This window comes from Mycteria americana, chromosome 8 (genome assembly GCF_035582795.1).
Source record: "Mycteria americana isolate JAX WOST 10 ecotype Jacksonville Zoo and Gardens chromosome 8, USCA_MyAme_1.0, whole genome shotgun sequence".
NCBI classification, from domain to species: domain Eukaryota; kingdom Metazoa; phylum Chordata; class Aves; order Ciconiiformes; family Ciconiidae; genus Mycteria; species Mycteria americana.
In genome coordinates this window covers 37,956,733-37,983,435 of record NC_134372.1, presented here as the reverse complement: position 1 = coordinate 37,983,435, position 26,703 = coordinate 37,956,733, and the positions used below count along the sequence as shown (strand labels likewise).

Sequence of the window (26,703 nt, the reverse complement as noted above, 5' to 3'; positions counted from 1 at the left end):
TTCTGTTATTCACTTCTCTTTAGTTTACAAAAGGGAGTTGAAAATCCTGCTCAACTGCCTTCCTCCTGTGATCCAAAACCCAAGTAGTGTGAAAGAAGTTTTGCACACACCTCCTTAATAGGTGCAAAATAGGATAAGAATATAATTTAAAATAAAATGCAAGATGTTGGGAAAACTAATCCTCTCTACAAATAACTCTTGAAAAGATTAATACTGGAAGAAGAGGTTGAATTACAAATTTTGATCAAAGTTTCCCATATTATTTTCTTTATAGCATATATTATAATTGATATTACAATTAATACATTATAATTGATAATGTGTCAAAATATATTGTAATTTATTATAATTATCCCCACCTATATTCAAAAGCACAACATGAATTAACCAAGATTTTGGATATTAAGACACAAAAGAATGTTTGATTGATAACACCCTGTGAACTGAAAAAGGAACCAGAGAAATAAGTTACCGTAAAGTCAAAGATGTATTCCCGTAGGACTTTCCAAAGGAACTCTGAAAAGTTATAAATGAAAGGTACTACTATAAAGCAATGCATGCTAACTTTTTTAAAGCACTGTAACTCACATTTCCAGTTACTGAGAAGATAACACCACCCACATATTAACAAAGTGTTTATTTCTGGAAGACAAAAGCAAGCAAATTGCTTTTCCATTTTTTTCTGTGGATGCTGTAAGAGACCACTTTCTCTCAGATTTTTTGTACAAGATAGATGCAAAACACTTTACAGCCCTCTTTCCAAGGTGATTTTCACAGCTCAATCTACATGAGCAGAACAGCTGTAAAGCAGCAGCACAATATCTAGACAATTAGTCAACACCCTCCAGTTGTTACCATGATTATAGAAGTTACAATAATATGTGATTATTAAAAACAAAATTTTATAATTCATAAGAAAAAACCAAACAAAAAGTCTTTGTTTTCCAAAACAGCACTACACATGCATGTCAGGAACATAAAAAACTGTAAATTTGTTGTGCTACTGTTTGTCCAACTACTAGCTCAAGCTCTTTGACAGATGCATTACAAAGCCGGTGGATACTTCCAAACTGTTGCAGTAAAAGCAGAGCTTTTGTTTTCCCAACTCCTGGAATTTGTTGCACCGTCCGAAACAGTGATGGCTCTGCCAGCTGAGAACACTGTTTACGAAGAAAGGGGTTACTGTTGTGATCCTTGCTTTGTTCACGGACCTAAAGCAAAATAAAACCGTAAGTGACACTGGGTGCCCTCTACTGGAGCTCTGCTTCTGGTTTTTAAAACAGTTTCTTTCATCTCAAAAAGAGTTCAATGCAATCGTTGAACGAGCTCCCTCTTTAAAACGAGCTCCCTCTTTATGTGTGCACCCTTATTAGGAGTTTTGGTGCAGATCCACAAAGTCTCACTAGGAAACCAGCAGTTTCTTAATACATGAATTAAAACAATGATTTTGTCATCTTTTTGATGCACTCAGAGAAAGGATAAAGAAGAAGAGAAATGACATAAGAACACAATTTCCCCAGCCTGAGACAAAGCAAAGTCTCAAGCGGGTTTTGACAGCGAACTTAAGTGAGGACTGCCTAATGCTATCCAGTGGCATCTCAGTGCAAGATCACCTTAAAAAAAAATCCAGTATCACATTCTTCAACTTTTTTTCTTTTTTCCCAAATAAGCCCTTTTTCCACTGAACTATACTACCACATTACTGTTGCAGGATATTTATTCCTTACATTCAAGCAACAAAATATGTTATGTTCCTTTACGATCCCAGGTATTCTTTCTGAAACGAGTGATGATTGTGGGAAAACAGGTAATTCTCATGTCTCATATTTTAATAAGTGTTTGTCCACGAACATAGAAACTTACTAGCTGAGTAATAAGTTGAGAAGCTTCTCCTTGATTTGCCACAGGAAGCAACACCATTCCAAGTTCTAGCACAACAAGCTTTTGTACTGCTAAGAAGTACTGGTCACTTATTTGGGTTCTCTCCACAATTACAATTCCCCCAAGACTTCTAGCCTGTATTGGAAGGAAAAAAGAAGAAAAGAGCTTGTTAATGACAAGCTGATGCAATGCAACAGAGAGCAAACTTCTGTCAAGTATGAGCTGCCTGAAAGCAAATCAGAGGAAGAATAGAAGTTGCACCAACAGTACTGAGGTTTAATACAGCATTATACACAGATGCGTAATTTTTCAGTTTTCAGGTGGAAATTATCACAAAAGTTTAGCTCCACTAGAATTGAAAAATAACACAAGAAGAATGTTTTCAGAAGCATGGAATAAACAAGTACCAATTTAAAACTTTTCTCTTTATGTAGTACTTACATTTCTAAACCGAACCAATCTTCGTTTGAATTCATCCCCTGCAACCAAATCTGCTTCAGAAATATATAAAATGCAAGTTCTGTTTGAAAGATGAAAATCCACAAGTCCCAAGCCATCTTCAAAGATGAGTCTAATTTTCCCTTAAGGTGAGATTGTTAAAATAAAAAACACAGTAGTTAAAAAAAAATATATACTAATAATTACTTCACAGCACAACCTTCCTAATGTGTCAATAATCCTAGTGACTTGACAATAAACTTCATATTCTTTAAAAGCCTTTCTTCTCTTCAAGCAAAACTGGTACAAGCAACCCAAAGTACTGTATGATGCCTTTAGTAATGCCATTAATAGCACCTTCAAACTACAGATTTGAAGGTGCTATAGCTTCTCAGTAAACTCTGGACTTGAGCAAAAACATCACATGCTATTCTGAAAGGATCATCTCAATTTAGTTTGCTGTGCCAACTGCTGATAGCACAGTCCTAGTATCCATGTAAATTCAAGGGACTTCAGTGGAGGTGCATATTCACAATAGCCCCACTGCTGTGGTTCCCAAGAAGTAGATACTTCTGCTTCTTCTGTACAGTGCTCAGCACCTATGCAAATGACAGAACTGATCACATAGATACATGGTAGACAAATAGGAATTTTCAGCCTGCTAACATAGGCTGTACCACAAATATAGGACCAGTCAGGCAGAGAGTAAAGCATATTCCAGCCAAGCTTAACAATACTGGGTGATACAGGGGAATGCTTTGCCTGAATTGTTTTTCCTCTTCCAATTTGTTTGTGCTTACCTTGTAGCCTTTGGGCTATCTCTGACCCTCTCCACTTCTCATTTCCAATCACATGCCCATAAGGGACAACTATAGATCCTGCTGTCACAGGAAAGTTTGCTTTCGTTGTCATCAGACCTCCTTTAAATCTTTAATTCAGTAGCAGTTACACCCTAGAAAGAAATGTGGGAGAGATATTAACATGTCTCATAAACCTGTTCCAAATTTAATTTTGATTAAAATTCGTAAGATGGAATACTCTGGAAGAGACACTATCTCCTATCCAAAGCTACCTTACAGTTACAGTTAACATATGAAAATTGGTAAGCAACTCTACTTGAATACAGGCTGTTGGCTTGCAAATTCTACTCCTAGCTTTGCCAGTCAATCTGAAAAACACCTGAATTAAGACACACAGATGGTAAAAAAAACCACCACACCACATTTTCTATGCCTTCATCCACCCTCGCTGGGAGAAAGTCTGCTTCAGTTACAAAGCTGACTCCAGAGGCACCTCCAGCCCTTAACTGGCAGAAGTCTCCAGACAGATTATTAGAAGGTAGTTGCTGGGAGAGATTATTTTCAGGTTTGCCAGCTTTATGTGTTGTTCTGACTTTAGAGGGAAACGGGAGCCTTTGAGGCTAAGGCACGATTTAAGGAGAAGAGCCAAAGACCAGCCGGTACGCAAACACCACCACCCTGAGCCACATCCTGCAGCCCGCCCCGTAGCAAGCCCTCACCGGGGGCCCGGTCTGAGAGGAGCAGAGGACGGCCCCAAGGGCGGCCGCCGGCCCACCGCTGACCTGCCCAGAAGAGGTTGAGCTCCGTCCCGAGAGCCTCGACCTTTCGGGGTCGCAGTCTCTCCTCCGGAGACCACACAGGGCAGAGCGGAGTCCAGCCGAGCCGAAGAACCCACCACCCCCTCAGGAGAGGCGTCGCCTCACAAAAGCCAGGCGAACAGCCCGCCTCAGAGCGCGCGCCTGGCTGACAGCGGCGGCCGCAAATAGGAAGAGAGAGCTCTGCCGCCCGTAAGCGAATGAGGAGGCGGGATGGGGCAGGCCTCGCCACTGGTAGGTTGCTAAGGCCGGAGGAGGGGTGAGTAAGACGCGTGCTGATTGGGGAAGCGCAAACCCGCAGCAAATCCGCCGCGCCGTTGTTACAAGGCGGCTCGCGACGGGGGAAGCGTCTGAAGCGGGGAGAAAGTAGTCGGAGGCGGTGGCAGAGACCCATCCCCAACCCGGTCCCGATGGCGTTTAGTTTCAGGAGAGGCCGGCAGGGCCCCTTCGTGAGTATCGCCCCGTCCAGGGCAGGTCTCCGTCCCCGTGAAGCAGGGCTAGCGGGGGAGGCGGGCGGCCGTGCCCGGGCGGGACGAGCGGAGGCCCCCAGGGAAGGCGGCTGCGCCCGGCGGTTGACGCCGGTGATCGCTGAGCAGTTTGAAGTGAAAAACGGGGAGAAAAATAAATCCTAAGCGCAGAAAAGGAGGTGTCCGGAGGCCGGGTGCTGGTGCTGTCCTTTCCCTCCTCTTGGGCCTGCCCGTCTTCTCTAGATAAACACCCGGCTCTGGCGGGGCGGGGGAGGTGTTCCCGGCGCCCTTCCCCTCCAGTGAGGCCTCTCAGTATTGGCGGGGGCTGGAGCCCCCAGAGTGGGAGAGCAGCTCGCTCGCTTCCAGCGCTTGGTGAGGTGATCCTCGAAGTACATGTTCACTGCTGTTAAGTGAACTGGTAAAAGTTCACAGCGAAAGCGTAGAGCAGCCAAGGGTTGTGGGATTGTCAGCAATGGTGTGGGTATTATCTTTTAACGTACTTGAAGTAATTGAAGTTTTTTTAATATTAGAATGAAAAGAAAGTATTGATCTTCTGTTGTTGTCTTTTACTGTGGGATGACAGCATCCTTTTGCCTCAGCTGTATTCCCTGGTAATTATAATAAGACATCTACAGTCAACAGCCTTTAATAAACAAAATGGTGCATGCCAGACTGACTTCCAGAATTAGGGAGCAATGCATTTGCAAGATGAGACCGAGTAAAATGACAGTCTTTGTAATGCACCATTTAGTTATTTGATGTGGCTTCCTGTAAAGACAGAAATATTTCCCAGTTAGCCTGTTCGTTATCCTGTTGGAGAAGCCAATTAAAGGATAATTGCAAAAAAAAAAAATCTCTGTAGCAGAAATAGCAGAAACTTAGCCTGTTTTACTCCATAAAAAAGTAACATTTCTCTGAAGGTGATGGACTTTATTATGACATAGTATTTTCTGATGCCTAGAGAGAGGACAAGAGGCAATGGGCACAAATTCAAACACAGAAAATTCAACTTAATAATAATTAAGAAAAATACTGTGAGGGTGGTCCAACACTAGAACAGGTTTCCCAGGGAGGCTGTGGAGTCTCCACCCTTGGAGATGCTGAAAACCCAACTGGACAGGATCCCGAGCAACCCTCTCTAGTTGACCCTGCTTTGAGCAGGGACTTGGAGTAGACAATCCCCAGAGCTCCCTTCCAACCTCAACCATTATGTGATTCCATTCAAAGTACTCTTGTAGGGAACTCTGGTCCCAGTTTTTCTGAGCTGGTATTTAATGTTATCCTTTTAAAAAAATTGTTGTGTTTGCTGATAAAAATGCATTAGGATTTTTTTTTTTATTCACACTGAACCTTTGACTGCAAAACTTGTTTAGTGATAGTTTTTTCTTCCATCTCATACTGCTGTGACTGAGGATTACTTCTGACTGACAGACTCTTTCTACACTAATATTGTTACTCTGAAGCAAGGTTCAAATATTTTGAAAAAAGTTATTTTCTAGTATTCCTTTTTTCTTGTATATATACAGGAAAAAACCAAACTTAAGTTAAAATTCTGTTTTTGCAGATTATGGTATAGTGGGTGGAGTACCTACATTCATGGGTCTTATGTGAATACATTTCTAACCTTCATTAGCAGCTGTTCATACATATTAAAAAGTTAAACTTGGAACCATTTCAAGTCTTCTGTTTACATTAATTGCATGCAATTGTTCTTCTCTTTTATATTATTTTGCATTGTTAGTTTTTGTGCATGTTCAATTCTGTGGTTTTTTTCATTGTGATCCTTAAAGTCATTGTCAACTAATTTTATTTTGAATTGTTTAGAAACATATAGCTCATGGCCTGGTCCCTGCCGCTACCATAGCTCCTAAACCTGCAGTTCCCCGAACCCCTCCCCCTCGTAGTCCAAACCCTTCTCCAGAAAGGCCCAGGTAGGTTTTGAGTTATTTTTTTGTGTTTCATCAACTACAATAGCATACTAGAAAAGCATGATTAGAAGAATTGCATGTCCTTGCTGCAGTATTTACATAAACCTTTTAATAAATAGAATATGTTTTTAATTGGGGCAGTTCCCTTCTTTGAACTTCAAAGATATCTATTTTTCTCCCACTCCTAAGCATGCTAAATAATTAGGACAATGACCATGATGAATATGTAACTTATTATAAATCTGAGTCAATTAAAGACAAATGGACTATTTAAAGTTAGAGCCATTTTTAATTTGGCTGCTAGAGTGTAGGACTGTAGCAGTACTAATACTATGAGTCAGGAAATTTTAACTCATTAGAAAAGCATAAATTAAACGTTACTAACTTACCATTTTATTGCATATTAAAAAAAGCAGGGATTAAGAAACTGGCATGTAAACCCATGTTGGATTAGATTTTAATTAGCTATACAGGCAAGTTACATAAAGAGTTATATAATTTTTTTTTTTTCATTTGTAGTTTCTTACAGTTTTTATTTTATGTTTTCTCTATGTTTAGTTCAATTCTGGTTTTTGTGGTCTTTGTAATGACTGTAACATTCCTTGTTCATTTCTTCTTCCTTTTTGCCCACCAGTTGTTGTCATTCCTGTTTCAGTCCTCACCATTTCTCTCCTTTAATCTTTGTTCCTACTTATTTTTTTCTCTTCATCTTACCCTTCTCTATACTCCGCAGCATCCCACAAGTAGGCACTTCTATCTACTTACGCTTGCCCTAGTTTGCAATGTGCCAGCATTTATTAACAGCTTCAGAGTCATCAGTAAAAGGTTCAGAGTAGGGAATAATGGAAACTAGGAAGCAAAACAGCAGAACGTGGAACACTTTTTCAACACAATGCCAGGTAGTATTGTTATGGCTAAAGTGAATGCTAAGTAGTGTAAATTATCAATGTCAATTTTGGGAATGTAACTCAGTATATTCCATGATTTTCATGCATGTGATTTGGGAAAACCGATAGGTATTGTACTTTACTCTTAGATAGCTGCATTATGATAGCTTGCCCAGTTTTGTGCTTTACTTTGGGAGTTAATAGTTTATAACCAGTCCCTTAGCACTTTCAGTGGTGTTTATGCTTGTTAACTGTGAACTTTTTGCTTTGCTTAAATAGTGAAGACATTTTGCAATGGAAAAAAATATAAAATGTGGAGCACAAAGACATCAGTATTGTTTCATTGCTTTATTCTGTTTTCTTCCAGATCTGCTCTAGCAGCAGCTATCCTTGCAACAACACTAACAGGGCGCACTGTTGCTATTCCTCAGCCTCGGCAGCGATCACTTTCTGAAAGTGATTCCACCTGTGTGGAACAAGAATGTTTTGAACCATATGCAACAGTCACAGAGCTCAGAATGGGGTAGTGTATACTTTCTGTTTTGATGTCTTGTATTGGAAATAGAATCTGTCAATGTAATAATTTTACCGAAGAGTTACAGCAAACTAATTCAACTCCTGGTGTTATAGCCACTTACTTTTTTCTCACCACATCATAAATTGGGTCTGAAGCATCTACAATCCTTATTCCATTTCTCATGAAGTGATGTCATGCATACAGTCTTCAGAGAGGGAGATTTGGATTGTACAGCAGTCACAAGTAAAAACATGCACTATTTCTGCCAAATGATGATCAATTATACAAACAGTTAATCACTGGGGAATCATCTGAATATCTGAAAGATATTTCCTTTGTACTAAATATTATTTCAGACTCTTCTTTTGGTAGAATTATCAATCTTCTATCTCTAATCTGGCATTTTCTTTAAGATAGAAAAGAAAATGTAGCTCCAGTGTTAATTGTCTATTTTAAAACATACATATAGGCTAGATTCCTTGTTTGCAGCTAACAGAAGCTTAGGTGTCTGCGTTGGCTGTTTAGACTTGTGTATATTCTAAGACTGATGGTTCTACTTTACTAGTGTTTCTTTTTTTTTGAAGAGTAAGCAACACTGAAACAGACTTTAAACTGCTTTCTACTTGCAGGCGCAACTGGAAACTTGATGGTAGTGACAGATCTCCTGTACAGTCCCTGGAAATATCAGGCAATTATTGTGAGGATGAGGATATGGATACCTATCTTTCAGATGCTGATAAAGAAGCAGAGTCGAGTTGTCAGAGTAATGAGAAAAGGGGAGAAAGCTTTAGCACCAATGCTATTTATGCTGTTCCCTGCAAAAATAAAAAGGTAGGATTTTAAAATGCGTTAATTCCTTTACCATGTTTTAATGTATTAATGCAAATATTAAATATTTCTAAGGCTTTTCATTCTCGTCTTACTCTTTAGACATTTATTCAATTTTTATTTCACATGCTTCTTTTTGTGGTTCATTTACTCCTATACGAGTTAGGTTTGTTTGTTGATCCTCACAGATTCCATATCTCTGATTATTAGGAGCCTTTCCTTATTAGGAAAACACTGGTATTGTGTATAATTCTTGTGCATAGTTTAGTCTGTAAGATGTCCAATATTTTATGTTGAGCGTGATACTTACATAGTAGATTATTTGTTAAAAGCACTAGGAACTTTACTTTTACAAACGGTGAAAGCTTAGTTATTGATTCAGTATTGTGCTAATGAGCAGAGACCTATATAGGGACAGGGAGATTCAGAACCAAACAAAATAAATTACCTCGTTGTCTTGAAGACCAGTGGATTTTTCTGTTATAGGTTTGGATTGTCTTAACCAGCAATGAGCAGGTTAATACTCCTAAGGCACATTTAAAGATCAGTTTGCATCTCCGTCCAAAATTATGCAAAAATTTAACAAACAGGACGAAGTGACTGAGTAGTAAAGAGGCAATAAAATGCTATGTATGTGAAAGAAATCAGAAAACGCCCCTAGGTGAAGAGATAGTAGTCAGTAAGAGGAGGGGAGGGAAAAAAAGGGAGCGGAATATGTGGGATAGTGGTATACGATCAACAGGGGAAAAACAGTAGAGGCAATGTTAAAAACTATTCGTGAATCCCTCAGTGCTGTGATATAGTAGATAAATGGTTGATCTTTTATTAAGAGCAAGTTTAGATACAACACAGAACAAGCAAATGTAGGATAATTTCACAGACTCTTGTGACTGAATAAGGTGATAGGGAATATTGGCCCTGTGAACTAAATGACTGTCATAGTTTCCTACCTCCTGTTGATCATTTTAAGGTTTAGACTTTATTTACATAAAGTCGTAAAACAAAAAAAGTATGTCTTATCATTTATTATTTTAAAATATTGAAGTACAATTCTGAATGTGACTGGGACATTAATACACTAAAGGTTTTATACAGATATCAAGACATGTAGGCTATTTTAACAGTGTTATCATAATTTAGATAGGCTTGTCTTATTTTTACATAGGAAGAGTTTCCACCATCTCCTAGTACTAATGCTGACAAGAAAGAGGTGCCTTCTCATGAAACTGAGTTTCAGGTGCTGGTGGATGAGTCAAACGTGCAAATAGAAGGTAAACAAACTTACTTTAGTCAAAATGCTGTACCTTTTAATACCATGGGGAAAAATAATTTTTGAATAAAATAAATGTAATACTATATGATAATGATGTATTCCTTTTTTTTTTTTTTTAAAGGGTAATGGAAGAAATGCTACTAAATACTTAGCTTTTTCTAGTAGTCACAGAAAATTAAAAATCTACGTAAAGAGGGAAGATTGGTCTATAGTCACTGTATAACTGAAACTCCTAAACATCCACTATCAGCTAGTGTAAAAAGAGGGGGAGGGGGGGGAAGTTTTGTGAACTCTTTGTCTTGTCTAGTACAGTCATTCTCTACTATGTTTCTGTTGATATATATGCCAGAATCCATCCAGTTTATACTCTGGAAACTATTGGAGAGTGTTACTGTGCTCAAAAAATGGAAAAAAGTAGAACCTACCAATGTTAAAAAAAAGCTGGAGACACAGAAGAAAACACTTTTAATCAGTCATTTTTCTTGGATAAAAAAATGTCATGTCTGAAAATCATCAGTAAGAACTTTTTTAATAATCAAGTGGCATGACACTGGGATTCTTTATCCTTTTCTTGCTGTCTTTTAAGGTCTGGGCCTTAAAATTGTACATCAGGTCACACAGGAAGGTTCTGACAGAATAGAGAACTGAACACGATCATCAGTCTCAGGTTATCACCTTAAGCTCTGAACTGTCAAGCTTCACAAATCATTTTTTTTGCAATAAATAATTTCATTAGATCAGGGACATTCGGTCGTAACTGGACCAAAGCTATTTCAGAAGGTTCAGAAGACTATTAAGCTATTGTCTTGTAATGGTAGAATACCGTGGAGAAAAAAATATGACAAGAGAGCAAGACCAATCTACCTGCATAGGAGTTTTATTGTATAATTGTCTTGTCCATTATTTTAAAATCAAGAAAATGGGAAATCAGAATTTGTTCCAGAGCTCTGAAATGCAGTTTTTACAGAGGATGGCAGCACTCTCATAGCTATTGGATAGGAAAGAGAAGCAAAACTGAGTCAATTTTGAAAAATCTTTGTCTTTCTAAGTTTTATTCATGTTGGATCCCAGTGTTGTTTCAATATTATTTCAGTGGAGTTACTTGAAAAGCTTTGTAGAGAACAATATCCAGAAAGAATGTGTTGCTTTGATAAAACCATTTGGGAAGTGGATGCATTAAACTGAAAAGAATAGGGTGTATAAACAGTTTCTAATCCCTCTTCTACACAGTAAGTGTTGCAGATCTTGGAAGCTGTCAGATTTGCACTTGCCTTGTTCAGAGATGCAATAGGATTCAAGCCCAGTAAAATCAATGAAAATACTTCATTTGTCCTTTACTCAAATTCTAAAAGAAAGAATATTCTAAAAGAATGTTCTAAAACATTCTAAAAGAAACAACAATACAACTTCATTTCTTCCATAGTTGCATCTAAACAGTGTGAGGTAAAGTAAGGTCTCAGTATCCTGACGCACCATGAAAGAGATAATGGAAAGCTAGTCATCTAATTTGTGGTTTTGGGAGGACTTTCTTACATTTATTTGCAGTATATAATACGTGTACTTACATATCCATATGAACCCTTATCATTTACGGACTTACAAATACTTTTGGTTTTAATTGACTGAAAGATCTGTTTTTCTTTAACAGAAGACCAACGTCTTGGCTTGAATTTAAAGGTAGGACTTACATGAAGGTTAATTTGTGATGCATTTTGGAAAAAAGGGTGTTATAAAGAGCTGATAGTTTACAGTCACTTAAAAGAAAACTAATTCATTGCTGCTAGGGAATCTTTTTCTTTTAGAGTACAAGGATGGCTAATCATTCCTTTTGAAAAATACTACTGTACAGGTAAATAGGCCATACAAAAGTTGGTTGGTGGTTTTTGTTTGTATGTGGTTTGTGGGTTAGTTTGTTGGGGTTTTTTTTGTTTTTTTTTAATATCTTCTGTTGTTCCTCATGTGAAAGAAAGAAACCGAGAGTGGGAGACATCATGTTATAGCAAGAGATAGCTCTTACTGATAATTTTCAAATTCTGAGCCTGGCTTCACAAGATTTTTATTTAGTTCTCCAGCTGGGCCCATCTGATTGCTTTCATAAGCTTGAAAAAGAATACCCAAAAGTTTAGTTTTTCAGATCAACTTGCTGGAATATTATTTACAAAAACGGTCAGTTCTTCCATTGTTAACATCACTTTTTTTCTTCAAGTTCTTGACCACACATATTTTCTTTTGAAATTGTTCTTGAGTTTTGACTCATTTAGTCATCAGTGTCTTGGTATGTTAAATTACATGACATCATATCCTTACAGAACATCACTGCTCTTTGATAAAAAAATGGAGAAAGTTTGTATATCAATCATGTTTACCTCAAGTAAATACATAGTATAAATTTGGCCTGTAGTTCTTTGCTGATGAAAGACCCTCCTGAAATGTAAAGATAGGTACTTTTTTTTTTTTAACAGCAAAGGGAGAATAAATACATTTTATTTTTTTCACTGATTCCCAGTTAGGGACTGACAGTTCATATCATAATTGACTATCCTAAAGTTATATTTTATACAAACTACCAAGTGGGAGAAATATCCATCCTTTTTTAAGCTTTATGTTTATGTAACTTTTATGTCAGCCATAAAAGTGTTTTAAGAACTATACATCTCTGACAACTAAAGAAAATATTAACAGTTTCAAGTGTCCACAAGTGACTGATGGCAGTGATAAGTGACAAAATGATGTCACGATGGGTAAATGACAAGTCATATATTGTCAGTAGCAAATCCAACCTTAAATTTTGTTGATATAAAAGAAACTGCTTCAAAAGGTCTGTTTCTTAAGTTCTGCAACAGTGATGCTGTTCAGAGTACTTCAGAAAGGATAACTGTTAAAGCAAATTGTCTCATTTTTTATTTCTCTGCTAGGAAGAAAAATCATTAGCTGAAAATCTAATACGTGAAAAGCCTCCGCCATCACCAGGTACTTCTGATTTTCAATGACTTTACTACAAATCTTCACTTTAATAATATGCATATGTATATAAAAATACATTTTCCTGCTTGTATTGTCTAAGCCTAATTTGGGGGGGGGGGGGGGGGGAAGTATTTCTCCTGTACAGGAGAGGAGAAAGTGCTGAATACTCTATGACATGTATAAAAACAATAGTTCCAGGCTTCTTATGTTAGGTGTTTTAGACTAGGTTTTATTTTCCAATCTGAGTGACTTTTGAAGTCTTAAGTAAATGATTGTGAAATGATGTAACGAAATTAAAGTCACACTGGAACTCTCCAATCCCTTAAGTTTTATCTACACTAGAGGATGTTACCATTAAGTGTCGCATGGTAAACATACAGTGGTATGAGATACATGGTCTACCTTCAGCTAGTGCCTTATTTGTATGTTATTGCATCCACATAACAATTGCAGGCACAGCACCTCTGAACTTTGTGTGTTGCATGGACAGGATATGTGCCTAACGGAGTTCCTGGGTTTTTGTGTATTGTGTATTTCTGTGCTGTCCAAGTATCTTATGCCTTCTCACAGAAAGTTAACAGTGACCATAAACACCTGAAGCTGTTATATGTCATCAATAACAGAGATAGCTCTGTATTTCAAAACCAATTCTTGGGTTTCGTATATATCCTATACTAAGGAACCATTCTGTACTAAGTTATATTCACGCCTGTATGCTATTAGATTATGCTGGCTCTTAAAAGTCCAACAGTAAGGGTAAAATCTCAGCCTTAATTTTAACAGGTAAACTGTTTAGCCCATACAGATTAAAAGAAAAATTTGTAAGTGTGATCCATTATTACTGATGCAACAATATATGCACGATTTTGCAGATGATCTAAAATTTTATTTTTCTAAGGACTGTTAAGTAACTTCTGTTCAGTAACAGATCATTGAAGCTGATTCCCATGTTCAGTGGGAAGGAGGGTAAAGCTTTCATTACACAGGTGATTAAAATAAGAATGGGGCAAGAGGACTGACTAGTCCATGCAGGGCACACACACTTCGCTTACTGCAGTGGATATTTCTGTCTCACCTCTCTAGTCACCCATGCTAGGGAGAGGGAGATCTGCTGATGCTTTCTTTGCCCTTTAAGGAAGGAATGTTTTCAGTGTCTGAGAGAAAAGATGGGAACTTGTGGCCACTCCACCATATAGCTCTCTTTCTAAATCCACTTTTTTCTTTTTCTCCGGCCTTATCTTCTGGGAGCCACGAGCTGATTTATATCATATAAAGTATCATTCATACATAATGCTAATATTAAAAAAAAAAGGCTTATAATTTGCTGAAACTTGTATTCAAGTCTGAATACCATTTAACTACCTTGTACTGTGGCATTACAGATGTGTCTATTCGGGCAAGGCAAGCACGGGAAAATGTGACTAAAGAAAAATTCAGAGAACTAAAACAAGAAAACTGGGCTCTGAACAAGGCATACCAGGCTATGGTCCAACAATTTGAGGGAACAAAACAGCAAGTGGAAGAACAGCAATTAAAGCTGAAGAGACTAGAACAGGAAAACAGAAAACTTCAAGAAGCTGCAGAGAAGTTACACAGAGAAGGTGGGAGGAACATAAGCTATTCTGTAGTTATCTTTTTTGATTTTTCTAATTTCTTACAACTTATTCCTGCAGTAGTAGGTTTCCACTTGATTTGAGCAAGTATCTATGCAGAAGTAGTTTCTGAACAGTATTTTCTACATTTGTAGAGATTTTTTAAAGGAATACTTACATAGAATCGTTTAGGTTGGAAAAGACCTTTAAGATCGAGTCCAACCGTTAACCTAGCACTGCTAACTCCACCACTAAACCATGTCCCTAAGCACCACATCTACACGTCTTTAAAATATCCCCAGGGATGGTGAGTCAACCACTTCCCTGGGCAGCCTGTTCCAATGCTTGACAACCCTTTCAGTGAAGAAATTTTTCCTAATATCCAATCTAAACCTCCCCTGGCACAACTTGAGGCTGTTTCCTCTTGTCTTATCACTTGTTACCTGGGAGAAGAGACCGACCCCCACGTCTCTACAACCTCCTTTCAGGTAGTTGTAGAGAGCAATAAGGTCTCCCCTCAGCCTCCTTTTCTCCAGGCTAAACAACCCCAGTTCCCTCAGCCGCTCCTCATAAGACTTGTGCTGTAGACCCTTCACCAGCTTCATTGTCCTTCTCTGGACAGGCTCCAGCACCTCAATGTCCCTCTTGTAGTGGGGGGCCCAAAACTGAACACAGTATTCGAGGTGCGGCCTCACCAGTGCTGAGTACAGGGGCATGATCACTTCTCTACTCCTGCTGGCCACACTGTTTCTGATACAAGACAGGATGCTATTGGCCTTCTTGGCCACCTGCGCACACTGCCAGCTAATACTCAGGCAGCTGTCAACCAACACCCCCAGGTCCTTCTCTGCTGGGCAGCTTTCCAGCCACTCTTCCCCAAGCCTGTAGCATTGCATGGGGTGGTTGTGGCCCAAGTGCAGGACCTTGCACTTAGCCTTGTTGAACCTCATACAGTTGGCCTTGGCCCATCGATCCAGCCTGTCCAGGTCCCTCTGTAGAGCCTTCCTACCCTCAATCAGATCAACACTCCTGCACAACTTGGTGTCGTCTGCAGACTTACTGAGGGTGCACTCGATCCCCTCGTCCAGATCATTGATGAAGGTATTAGAACTGGCCCCAATACTGAGCCCTGGGGAACACTACTTGTGACCGGCCACCAATAGGATTTAACTCTATTCACCACAACTCTTTGGGCCTGGCCATCCAGCCAGTTCTTTACCCAGTGAAGTGTATACCCATCTAGGCCATGAGCAGCCAGTTTCTCCAGGAGAATGCTGTGGGAAAGGGTGTCAAAGGCTTTACTGAAGTCTAGATAGACAACATCCACAGCCTCTCCTCTCATCCACTAAGTCGGTCACCTTGTCATAGAAGGAGATCAGGTTGGTCAAGCAGGACCTGCCTTTCATAAACCCATGCTGACTGGGCCTGATCACCTGGTTGTCCTGTACGTGCCGCATGATGACACTCAAGATGATCTGCTCCATAACCACCTCTAGCACCAAGGTCAGACTGAGTAGTTCCCCGGGTCCTCCTTCCAGCCCTTCTTGTAGATGGGTGTCACATTTGCTAACCTCCAGTCAACTGGGACCTCCCCAGTTAGCCAGGACTGCTGATAAAGGATTGAAAGTGGCTTGGTGAGCACTTCTGCCAGCTCCCTCAGTACCCTTGGATGGATCCCATCCGGCCCTATAGACTTGTGTGTAATAAGTGGTGCAGCAGGTCACTAACCATTTCCCCCTGGATTATGGGGGCTTCATTCTGCTCCCCATCCCTGTCTTCCACTTCAGAGGGCTGGGTACCCAAAGAACAACTGGTCTTACTATTAAAGACTGAGGCAAAGAAGGCATTAAGTACCTCAGCCTTTTCCTTATCCTTTGTCACTATGTTTCCCCCCATATCCAATAAAGGATGGAGATTCTCCTTAGCCCTCCTTTTGTTGCTAATGTATTTATAGAAACATTTTTATTGTCTTTTACAGCAGTAGCCAGATTAAGTTCTAATTGGGCTTTGGCCCTTCTAATTTTCTCCCTACATAACCTCACGACATTCTTGTAGTCCTCCTGAGTTGCCTGCCCCTTCTTCCAAAGGTCATAAACTCTCCTTTTTTTCCTGAGTTCCAGCCAAAGCTGTCTGTTCAACCAGGCTGGTCTTCTTCCCCGCCAGCTCGTCTTTCGGCACATGGGGACAGCCTGCTCCTGCGCCTTTAAGATTTCCCTCTTGAGGAATGTCCAGCCTTCCTGGACTCCTTTCCATTCAGGACTGCCTCCCAAGGGACTCTGTCAACCAGTCTCCTAAACAGGCCAAAGTATGCCCTCCAGAAGTCCAAGGTAGCAGTTCTGCTGATGCCCCTTCCTTAATTCTCCAAGAATCAAAAGCTCTATCATTTTGTGATCGCTGTGCCCAAGACAGTCTCCAACCATCACATCACCCACAAGTCCTTCTCTGTTCACAAACAACAGATCCAGTGGGGCCCCTTCCCTAGTTGGCTCACTCACCAGCTGTGTCAGGAAGTTATCTGCCACACACTCCAGGAACCTCCGAGACTGTTTCCTTTCTGCTGTATTGTATTTCCACAGACATCTGGTAAATTGAAGTCCCCCACGAGAACAAGGGCTAGCGATTGTGAGACTTCTCCCAGCTGCTTATAGAATATTTTGTCTGCCTCTTCGTTCTGGTTGGGTGGTCTATAGCAGAATCCCACCATGGTATCAGCCTTGTTGGCCTTCCCCCTGATTGTTACCCATAGACACTCAACCCTATCATCACCCTCATTAAGCTCTAGACAATCAAAACACTCCCCAACATAAAGGGCTACCCCACCGCCTCTCCTTCCTTGCCTATCTCTTCTGAAGAGTTTATAGCCATCCATTGCAGCACTCCAGTTGTGCAAGTCATCCCACCATGTTTCCGTGATGGCAACTATATCAGTTTTCCTGCTGCACAATGGCTTCTGGCTCCTCCTGTTTGTTGCCCATGCTGTGGGCATTGGTGTAGATGCACTTGAGTTGTGCTGTTGATCCTGTCACCTTTTTGGGGGCGAGAAGCCCTAATTCCTATGTGACCATTCTCAGGTGCTTCTGTGGTTTGTAACACATCCATAACCCTTTCGTCTTCGCTGCCACACGGATGTCCATCCCCTACCTCCACTGAGACGGCAGACCAAAGGACCTCACTAGCACACTGTCCCTCAAACATTGGCACACCACTCTCAGGCTTATCTCTAGTGAGCCTGGTTTTATCCCTTTCTCCCTTCAAATCTAGTTTAAAGCTCTTTCAATGAGCCCTGCTAACTCCTGTGCAAAGATCCTTTTCCCCCTTTGAGAAGGGTGTACCCTGTCTGTTGCCAGCAGGCCTGGTGTCATGTAGACCGACCCATGATCAAAAAACCCAGAATTCTGCTGGTGACACCAGGCTCGGAGCCAGGTATTGATCTGCTGGCTCTTCCTGTTTTTTCCCCCCCTCATCATTCCCTGCAACTGGAAGGATAGAGGACGACACTACTTGTGCTCTTGATGCCTTAGCCAGTCATCCCAAGGCCCTGAAGTCTCTCTTGATTGCCCTCAGACTTCTAGTTGCAGCTTCATCACTGCCTACCTGAAAGATCAATAACGGATAATAATCTGAGAGCTGTACCAGGGTAGGGAGTTTTCTCTTCACATCTTTTACCCGGGCCCCAAGGAGGCAGCAGACTTCCCTAAGAAGTGGGTCCAGTCTGCCTATTGGGCCTTCTATGCCCTTCAGAAGGAGTCTCCTATGACAATGACCCGTCTTTTTTTTCTTTATGGAAGCAGTTTTGATGCAGGGCGTAGGCCGACTTAACCTTGGCGACACCTCCAAGCTAGATGAACCATCATCCTCATTATTGTTCGGTTCCACTTGCAGAGCCTCATACCTATTATGCAAGGCCACCGGGGAAGGTGGGGTAGTCACAGAGGAGATGTGCCTGCTGCGCCGGGCAGGAACTTGTCACCATTGACCCCTATCCCTTAAGCTACTATGTTCAGCCAGGCGGAGCAAGGATAGGGAATCCTCCGTATCATGCGTCCTCTCTGCCTGTTGGGCCTGTCTCAGGGAAGGTAGGGTGCGATTCCATGATCATGAAAAAAAATTACTTGGTTGTTTGAAATTTAATGGGTTTTTTTGTTAGTAATTTTTCATGGGATTATTCCATTACAGTATTTTGAGAGAAGTTCTCTTATGATTCTAGCTTACTGAGGTTTTTTTTTTCCTTACATTTAACAAATTATCGTGAACATTTCTTGAATTTTGATTGAACTTTCTTGTTGGATATTTGTTTTAATAGAGGAGGCTACAGAATTACTTTCTCTCAGACAACAAGCACAAGAACTGGTAGATGAAAATGATGCTTTGAAAATGACGGTCCATCGTTTAAATGTAGAATTAAGTCGCTATCAAACTAAGTTCAGGCCATTGTCCCAAGAAGAGGTGAGAATCTTGGTTATAAAGGCAGTTTGTACTGAAATGTCCCATTGTCCTTTCATTAATCTTTGAGTTTTTAAGACTGTTTTCTCCAGATTTGCCACAAAATCTACAAATGGCATAGGCTTTTTCTGAACTTTAAAATAAGCATTTATTGTTAAGTCTAACTTTAAGAAAGTCTAAGTTTAAGAAGTTAGACTTTCTCCCATATTAGTAAGATATTGAACTTCCAGTTTTGTTGACTTTGTTGAGTGTTACATACACAATACGTGCAATTAGAAACATAAGCTTTTTTTGTGGTAATAGTTGTGACTGCAGTGGACAGTGGTTGGTGCTTCAAAAAGCAGGAAATAATTTCAGTATCTTTTTAAAAATCTACTTTAGCATCTAAAACTGAGAAGTTTACCCATGAAAGGACCACCACCACCATGGCTGGTAAGTAAAATAATATTTTCACTTATCTGTTCATTCCTTTCTAAGTAAAGTAGTAGACTTTCTTTATTGGAACCAAAATATTCAGCATATTCTTTAGTTACTCTACTGAACTATCACATACTAGTAGAATATTATAAACACTTATGTTTGTTGCATAAAAAGATGTAGGGCAGAACTTTGCAGTGAATGTGTGCAGCTCCAGTTAAATTTACAGTAAGCTACAGACTGCATACAATCACCGACCTTGAACTACTGAATGCAAATTAAGTAGGAGTACTGTTCCCCTGAGAATCGTAACTACCATCTTCACTTAGTATTGTTTAGCATATAGTTTGCTTCAAGGTCTATTGCTTAATTGCTAATCTTCTTAATTGTTAATCTTCTGTTCTGATTATTTTTAAGATGATACTAAAAGAAAATAGTGTATTTCAGTGATTCTGATGATAGGAATGGCCATGGGTCCACTAGTAGCCTATGAACTTCTGGCAAGGAGAAGGCAAATAGTCTGTGAAATTGAATGCATTTGTAATATGTGAAACAATTTCTCCTTGAAACGCTAATCAGATCTTAAATTTTCCTTCCTCGTTGTTATTCAGAACTATACAGAAGTAGGAAATTCCTCCTTCTGCTCTCTTTCTAGCTATAATATCCAAGAATCACATACATATGTATTTAGTTTTAAAGATGCAGGTTTGAGAGTGCAAAAATTCTTTTCCCACTTACTAATGAATTTGGGCTAAATTTGATTATTATTAACTGTATTCACTGTAGCATTTCAGTTGGTTTCGTATTCATTTGCATCCACATTCTGCTGTGTTACATATACTGATAAGTAATAGCTGCTTTTTAGTGAAGTGTGCAAGTACAGCATCCAGCCTTGTCCTTTCCAAAGCTTGCTCCTAAAGCCGTGCTGTTAAGTGCTTCTGCAGCATCATTTTGCATATGGTGGTCTATGTGCTTGTCTAAGTCCTGCACTTTTGTCTGCAAGACATATACAAAAACCCTTACTGGCTTTTAAAACTAGCAATATACAGCAGGAGAAGTAGTAAAAAATATTGATGAGATTATGGTTTGTAATTGATTTATATGGATTGATTTTTTTTTTAAGTTGGATATGAAGTATTTGTCACCTCTTCTGTTGGCTTATGAAGATAGACTAAGAGAAAAGGAAGATTTGAATCTTGAACATGAGGCAAGTTGCCATTTAAAAAAAATATACTTCTACACTAAAGCAGAAATAAATTACTGAAAATTTTTAAAAGGGATTTGCCAAAGCTGTTTTCTGCCTAAAATTAAAAGTGACTTTGTTTTACTTTTCCATGCATAGTTATTGTGGTATCTTATCCTATTTGGCTTACTTGTTTTTGTCAGCCTGTTCAGATGTAGAAGCAGGCACTACACCGAGATGTACGAGAACTGTGCTCTCTGAATAGAGTAAACCATAAACACAGTCAGTGGTAGAAAGAATGTACTGTTGTCATTCATAATGGGGAGGCAGTGCCCTGGATAGCTGCTCTTCCCGTTACAGGCCTGTAGATTTTGTGGTAGAAGAACATTTATTTCTAGGTATTTAAGGAATGGGTACTCTTTTTGCTCTTTAGAAGTATTTTTTTGTCACTGAACCTTTGAAAAATGGTGATTTGCTTCAGAGCAGCACTGCCATAGCTTTTCAAAATAATTTATTTCCTTCAAAAACTTAAGCCATAAAATGAGCAGAAAACACCGAGGGTTTTATATTACTGTAAATTCACTGTACTGTCCTACCATATTCAAATTCATGTCATTCATACTGCAAATGTATAGTATCATCTAGTAATTTCCAGAATTCAGTTTTTAAAATCCATATTTTAGGGATCTACAGCTTGCTTAATTCAAATGACACTTGGCAAAAATGTGGCACAATTCAAATATCTATATTATTTTCAATCAAATATTACTAGATTGATGAAGCAATTTAGAAGTTAAGTATGCACATCTGAATTAAAAATGAGTGAGTAGTGAGATAATACGCTGTTAACAGAAGAATTAGAAGGCACCCAGGCATGTATAAAAATTTTTGTTGATGTAAAAATTAAAACAAAATACTTGCCTCTAAAGAATTTTATGTGGAGTCCTTTGTCTTCCAGGAGGATATGAAGAATTTTAAAGTACGAGTTGAAGAGTTGGTGAAGGAGAATGAAGACCTGCATGAGCAATTAAATAAAAATAACTTTATTACCCCTACAGAATGGCAAGTTATATTACTAGAAATTTATTTAAAAGCTACTCATTATTTTGCTTGTTGCATGCAAACTTTTAAGATTACAGATCTTAAGGAAAAATTTTGTTCCCCCAGGCAAATTAAGTTTTGCTGAAGAGTTAATAGGGTCATGATTATGCCTTGTTGGAACAATGCTGATCTGCAATGCCTGAAGTAGTTTTGGAGTAAAGATTAAATAGTGAATGTGCAGTTTTGCACCTGAAGCCCATGTAATTCTGTCCCAGACCTTGCAGGTTACATACTTAACTTTTACACTTGTAGTAATAGTAGGAATGTGCCAATTACATCAGTTTTTCATTATAAAATGGTATTGGAATATGGCATTAGAAGAATTTGATATTATTGAGAAGTGAAACAATGCAAACATAATGAAATTAAGTAGTGTAAAATACATATGAGGCTTAATAACAATTCACCTAAGTCAGGCATTCGTCAGTTGGTGACTGAGATGGAGAAGAGACTGGTGGTACTGATTCATCACAAGATGATTGTGAGCTTTTTAGGGCAACAGCTGTAAAGAAAAAAAAGGCAGTATAGTCCTGGGGTGTGTTAGAATAGGTCTTTCTAGTAGGGGTTGGGCAATAACAACACAATTATATGGGAAATTCTGGAGCATCCCAGTCATCCATATTTAAGTACAGAGAAACAAAGCTGAAAGGGTTTGTGGTGTAGCCAAGGAAATGGAGGGCCTCTTTTATTCAGAGTTTAGGCAGACTGGCCTTTCTCATTTAGTGAAACAATGGCTGAGAAAGGACAATGTTGCTTTCTGTAAGCACATCAGGAACAGTAATCATGGAGTATACAAAGAACTACTTAAGCTGCACTTATAGGACTGAAGGCAGTGTTACTAGAACAACAACTGGGTTTTCATTCACCATAGACAATTGGAAGATGATTCCTAACCAGTGTAACAGGTTTTGGTACAGCATCCACTGTGAATAGTGAACATAAAAGTTCTTACTACACTCATGACACAGGTAGTAATTGTATGGAAGGGATCATATGGCACAGTGTCTACACTAGGAGGACTTTATGGGTCACGCCGTCTCTTCCAATCTTAAGTCTCTCTGCAGATTTAACCAATTACATCGACTGACTTTCAATGAGAGGCTCCTCAAGGCAGAATTACGGAAGTGTTTAGTTTCTGTATAGATTTGATTAAGTAGGTTGTTGTAAAAGTACCAAAGTGTTTTATAGGTGTTTTAATGAAATAAAATATCCAATTTTATGTATCCTTGGATGCTTATATACTGTCCGCAAATTCCAAAACACTCTTCATAGAGATGTTTCAGCTTCTTAAATATGAATTTTTGAACTTTTAACACCTTTGCCTTTAATTTTGCCTCTCTGCAAATGAATGAGAGAAGTTCGTATCTCTCTGAGCTGTTTCAGGCTGTCTATAGTCTGCCTGGGAGGTGTTTTTTAGGCTGGGGTTCAGCAAGACAGGGATGTCAGATTACCAAGCTTTTGCTCTGTACCTTCAGTGGCTTCTTCTCACTGAGTTGCAGCATATTGCTCCTTTATTTGTATTGATGTAACCACTCATGGGGATGCACTGTCAAGCACATAAAGGAGTTGGTCTTGATCAACCTAATCCCCTTTTTGTGGCAATTTTTAAAATTTTGTTTTGCAACATAGCCTCATGGTGCCAGGCATAGCTGAGGTTGACGATGTAGCTTGGCAGTGTGGGAGACATTCCTTATGCCTAAACCTGTTGATGAAATACGATCTTAGTGATATCAATTTGAAAGTTGCAGTTTTACCTGGAAAATTATTTTGTTCTTTGTTTAAAATTGTTATACTTCAGAGACTTGTCCAGTAAGATTCATAATCCATTTTCTCAACCTCAACTCCAGCCTAGATAGTTTTAATGGGAAAAAAACTTCCATTGGTTCTTTCAGCTGGTAATGCTTAGCATCTGACATCAGCACCGACCTTCCTGCCACAAATAACAAATGTATTTTGTCATTCAGTTTTCATTTCATATTTATCCATTCAGATGAAAACATGCAGAGTCTTAAGTGATTGAACAATATGAACTCTATCTTAGCTATTAACTGATTTGTAAGTAGCTGATGTGCATTTGCTTCCTTCTCCTATGCCCACTGCAGTAAATTTCACAGTAAATTAAGTCAGCTAAACTTACAAGCTCCTGTGTGCAGAGGTTTTCGTGGATACAAGTATAAGCTGACTTCCATTTCTGTGTTTGCAAAAATCTTCAGGGTAGTCTGTTTAAGAGTGTATTTTTCAGCTGCCAGACAGCAATTGTTAGCTGTATGGTTCAGCTTAAATTTTAGTCAGAATATCATTTGATGGTAGGGGAAATTGTCCAAATCTAGATCTATACACGTTTTTATCTAGGTCAGGCCACAAATGAACAAAGTAGATATACATTGTGTTAGTTACTGTCATCAGAAATCCTTGGTAACAGTCTATTTTGCTACACTTCCTTTGTGTTTAGGCTCGTCTTGCTGATTGATTGATGACAACTCCTGAGTTTAAGTTCATGTGATACCGTCTGACACTTGTACTGTATTTCTGCTTGCATTCTGGCTAATAGTTCAACTTTTAAAGCTATTATTAGAACAGCAAATAGTTTCTTAAGCTTTTGTTAACATCAGAAAGACTGGTATTGGTTTTCTTGAAAGCAGAATTAGTACTAGTTATAAAGCAGAGAGTTAAGTTCTCTGCTCAGGATAGTTCAGTTTAAATGCCCATCTTTACAGGCCCATAAAACACACTGGCAGAATTTTTTCCAGAGATCAAAGCCAAGTAGATCCAAATCCTATCCAAGAATGTATTGCAAGTTTTGAAAACAAATTTCGTTCAGTTACTAGTTACATAGCTGTCTCCAAGTCATTTGGCACCATTATGTAGCTTTCATTCTGTCAGATGAAGAAAGTCTGAGAGAGCTGGGACTGTTTTGCCTAGAGAAGAGAATGCTCAGGGGGGACCTTATCACTGTATATAAATGCCTCAAGGGAGGGTGTAAAGACAGTGCTAGGCTCTTTTCAGTGATGCCCTGTGACAGGAAAAGATGCAATGGGCACAAACTGAAACACAGAAAGTTGCCTCTGAACATAAGGAAAGAGTTTTTCACTGTGAGCACTGCAACAAGCTGTCCAGAGAGGTTGTGGAGTCTCCATCCCTAGAGGTAATTCAAAAGCCATCAGGACATGGTCCTGGGCAGCTGGCTCTAGGTGCCCCTGCTTGAGCAGAGGGGTTGGACCAGATGACGTCCAGAGGTCCCTTCCAACCTCAACCATTCTATGATGCTACAATTCTAATTCACACATGCATACTTTTCCTTCTTTCTATAGGGAATTTTTGCTTTAGTTAGTCAAAGACTTTAAACATTATTTAAAATAAATTTACATATTGAAGGTTGTGAGTTCATGTCTCTAATAAGCTTACCTTGGGTTCTGACATTGCTTTCAATAAGGGTTTTTAATTTTTTTCTTTTAAAAGAGGTTCAAATAGGATTTTATAAGTTTACACTGTTGGAAGTCAGTTGTGTTTTTCTTTGGACGTAAGTTAATATTTGAATTATATTTTATTTATAAGCTGGCTGTCATTGCAGGCAGCAGCTGCAAACTCAGGCCAAGCTGGTCTTGGAAGAAAACAGATTGTTGATGGAGCAACTCGAAATTCAACAAGCTAAAACAAAAGACAGTCACAGACAACATGTTCAAGAAGGTAAAGTGTTTGAATTGCTAGTAATTTGAACTATACCAAAGATGGTACTGCAGGTTTGATTTTTTGTTTGTTTGTGGGTTTTTTTGTTTTGGTGGTTTTTTGGGGGTTTGGGATTTTTTTGCAACTTCATATATGCCTGCAAAGCATTGCTGGATGCACGTAACACTAATAGGAGATCAAGCTCTGGATGTCAGCTGATACTGAAAAGAAATGTCAGTATCACCTATTGACACTATACAGCATACTCCATTTTGACTTGCTTCCTCTGAAAAGGTAACAGGAACTATTAAACAGCAATACACTCTTTTTCATAATTTAAGAGCACTTTAAACTTTACAGGTTGGTATTTGTGAGGTATTATTTGCTTATTTAAATGTTCAGTTTAGAATTTGTAGGGTTTTTTCATTTTGTGCTTTGTAATCAATGTTTATCGCTTAATAAAATATAGTTCATTATATCATCAGTAGTAATATTTGATTTTACACTTTTATAATTTGATACTGCTTAAATTTACATGCATCTTCAAGTAATAATCTGTTATCTATTGCTGTTTTATCAGAGGTTTGTATTTGCTTGAATTCAGAACACGTGATATTCCTTGTCTTGCTTGTAAATGTTATTTCCTGAGCAAGATTAATTTTTCTGCTGACAGTTATTTTTTGCATCGGCAGATTCCTCTGGATATTTCTTGTTAATAGCCTTCTGACTGGATATTAGAAAGAGAACAAGCATGTTATAGTTTAAAATCCCAAAACTGAAAGTAAGATTTCTTAGTGAAGTTTAAAAAGCAAGATTGAATCTTAATTCACAGATTAGGATGTTCTGAAAAACATTTAATTATGTGCGATTAACATAAGTCGCTGATGAGAATGGTTTCCTTAAGTGAACCTATATAGCAAAACTCCAATTCTGAAATATTTTAGTCATCTGCCACCTAATTCCATAAATACTTTCCTTTCTGCTTTTAAAGTTTATGGGTTTCTTGTTCAGAGTTTTATCTCTCTACATCCATCTGTTTTTAGAAGATAACAACTCATCATGTACCAGGGCAAAGGCTGGACAATACCCCAAAATCAGGTGTTCCTCTTTCCAACTCTCAAAATGGCTTGATGTGGTATAAGTTGTCAGAACATCCCTAGTAAACACTGATAGATTTTGTTATCTATTGCCGGAGTTCTCACAAGGAAACAAGAGCCCTGATCTTCCATTCAGTTCCTACAACTGTTTTGGCAGCGTATCCAGTGATTGAAATACGTACTACAGGAAGAACTCATGAGATCAGTGAAGAGAAACTAGGCAGGCTCTAGATGTGTGGCCTATCTACTAGGCTACAAAAGTCACGTTCCATTTTAGGTTCTCTTCCTGAATTAGTAAAATCTGAATCAGAGGATTTTTCAGAGTAAAATGACGTTTTAGTGAGCAAATAGCTTATAGCCCTGAAAAGTAGTTGTCTTGAAGTTTTAGCACTTTTCCAGAACAAAC

General features: G+C 38.9%; 2 protein-coding genes across 3 annotated transcripts in view; one reads left to right on the top strand and one right to left on the bottom strand.

Moving 5' to 3' along the window:
* Window positions 1-260: 260 nt before the first annotated feature.
* Window positions 261-4,073, bottom strand: FAAP24 (FA core complex associated protein 24). Its single transcript, XM_075510761.1, has 5 exons — window positions 3,902-4,073; window positions 3,120-3,271; window positions 2,323-2,462; window positions 1,864-2,016; window positions 261-1,211 (listed from the first exon to the last, which is right to left on the bottom strand). The coding sequence occupies exons 2-5, from the start codon at window positions 3,229-3,231 to the stop codon at window positions 969-971; spliced, it is 648 nt and encodes a 215-aa protein (XP_075366876.1). The 5' UTR covers window positions 3,232-3,271; window positions 3,902-4,073; the 3' UTR covers window positions 261-968.
* A 174-nt stretch (window positions 4,074-4,247) lies between these two features.
* CEP89 (centrosomal protein 89) overlaps window positions 4,248-26,703 on the top strand; it is a 48,881-nt gene continuing 26,425 nt past the window's right edge. Inside the window, exons 1-14 of one of the 2 annotated variants that reach the window (XM_075510754.1) lie at window positions 4,256-4,383; window positions 4,932-5,012; window positions 6,226-6,332; window positions 7,584-7,739; window positions 8,363-8,564; window positions 9,727-9,832; window positions 11,483-11,511; window positions 12,750-12,804; window positions 14,181-14,399; window positions 18,694-18,836; window positions 19,215-19,265; window positions 20,374-20,457; window positions 21,392-21,499; window positions 25,110-25,221. In XM_075510754.1, the coding sequence (XP_075366869.1) occupies window positions 4,345-4,383; window positions 4,932-5,012; window positions 6,226-6,332; window positions 7,584-7,739; window positions 8,363-8,564; window positions 9,727-9,832; window positions 11,483-11,511; window positions 12,750-12,804; window positions 14,181-14,399; window positions 18,694-18,836; window positions 19,215-19,265; window positions 20,374-20,457; window positions 21,392-21,499; window positions 25,110-25,221 (1,492 nt within the window). In that variant the 5' untranslated portion in view covers window positions 4,256-4,344. Of the gene's footprint in view, window positions 4,384-4,931; window positions 5,013-6,225; window positions 6,333-7,583; window positions 7,740-8,362; window positions 8,565-9,726; window positions 9,833-11,482; window positions 11,512-12,749; window positions 12,805-14,180; window positions 14,400-18,693; window positions 18,837-19,214; window positions 19,266-20,373; window positions 20,458-21,391; window positions 21,500-25,109; window positions 25,222-26,703 lie in introns of both variants that reach the window. The other variant, XM_075510755.1, reaches the window with a different exon arrangement.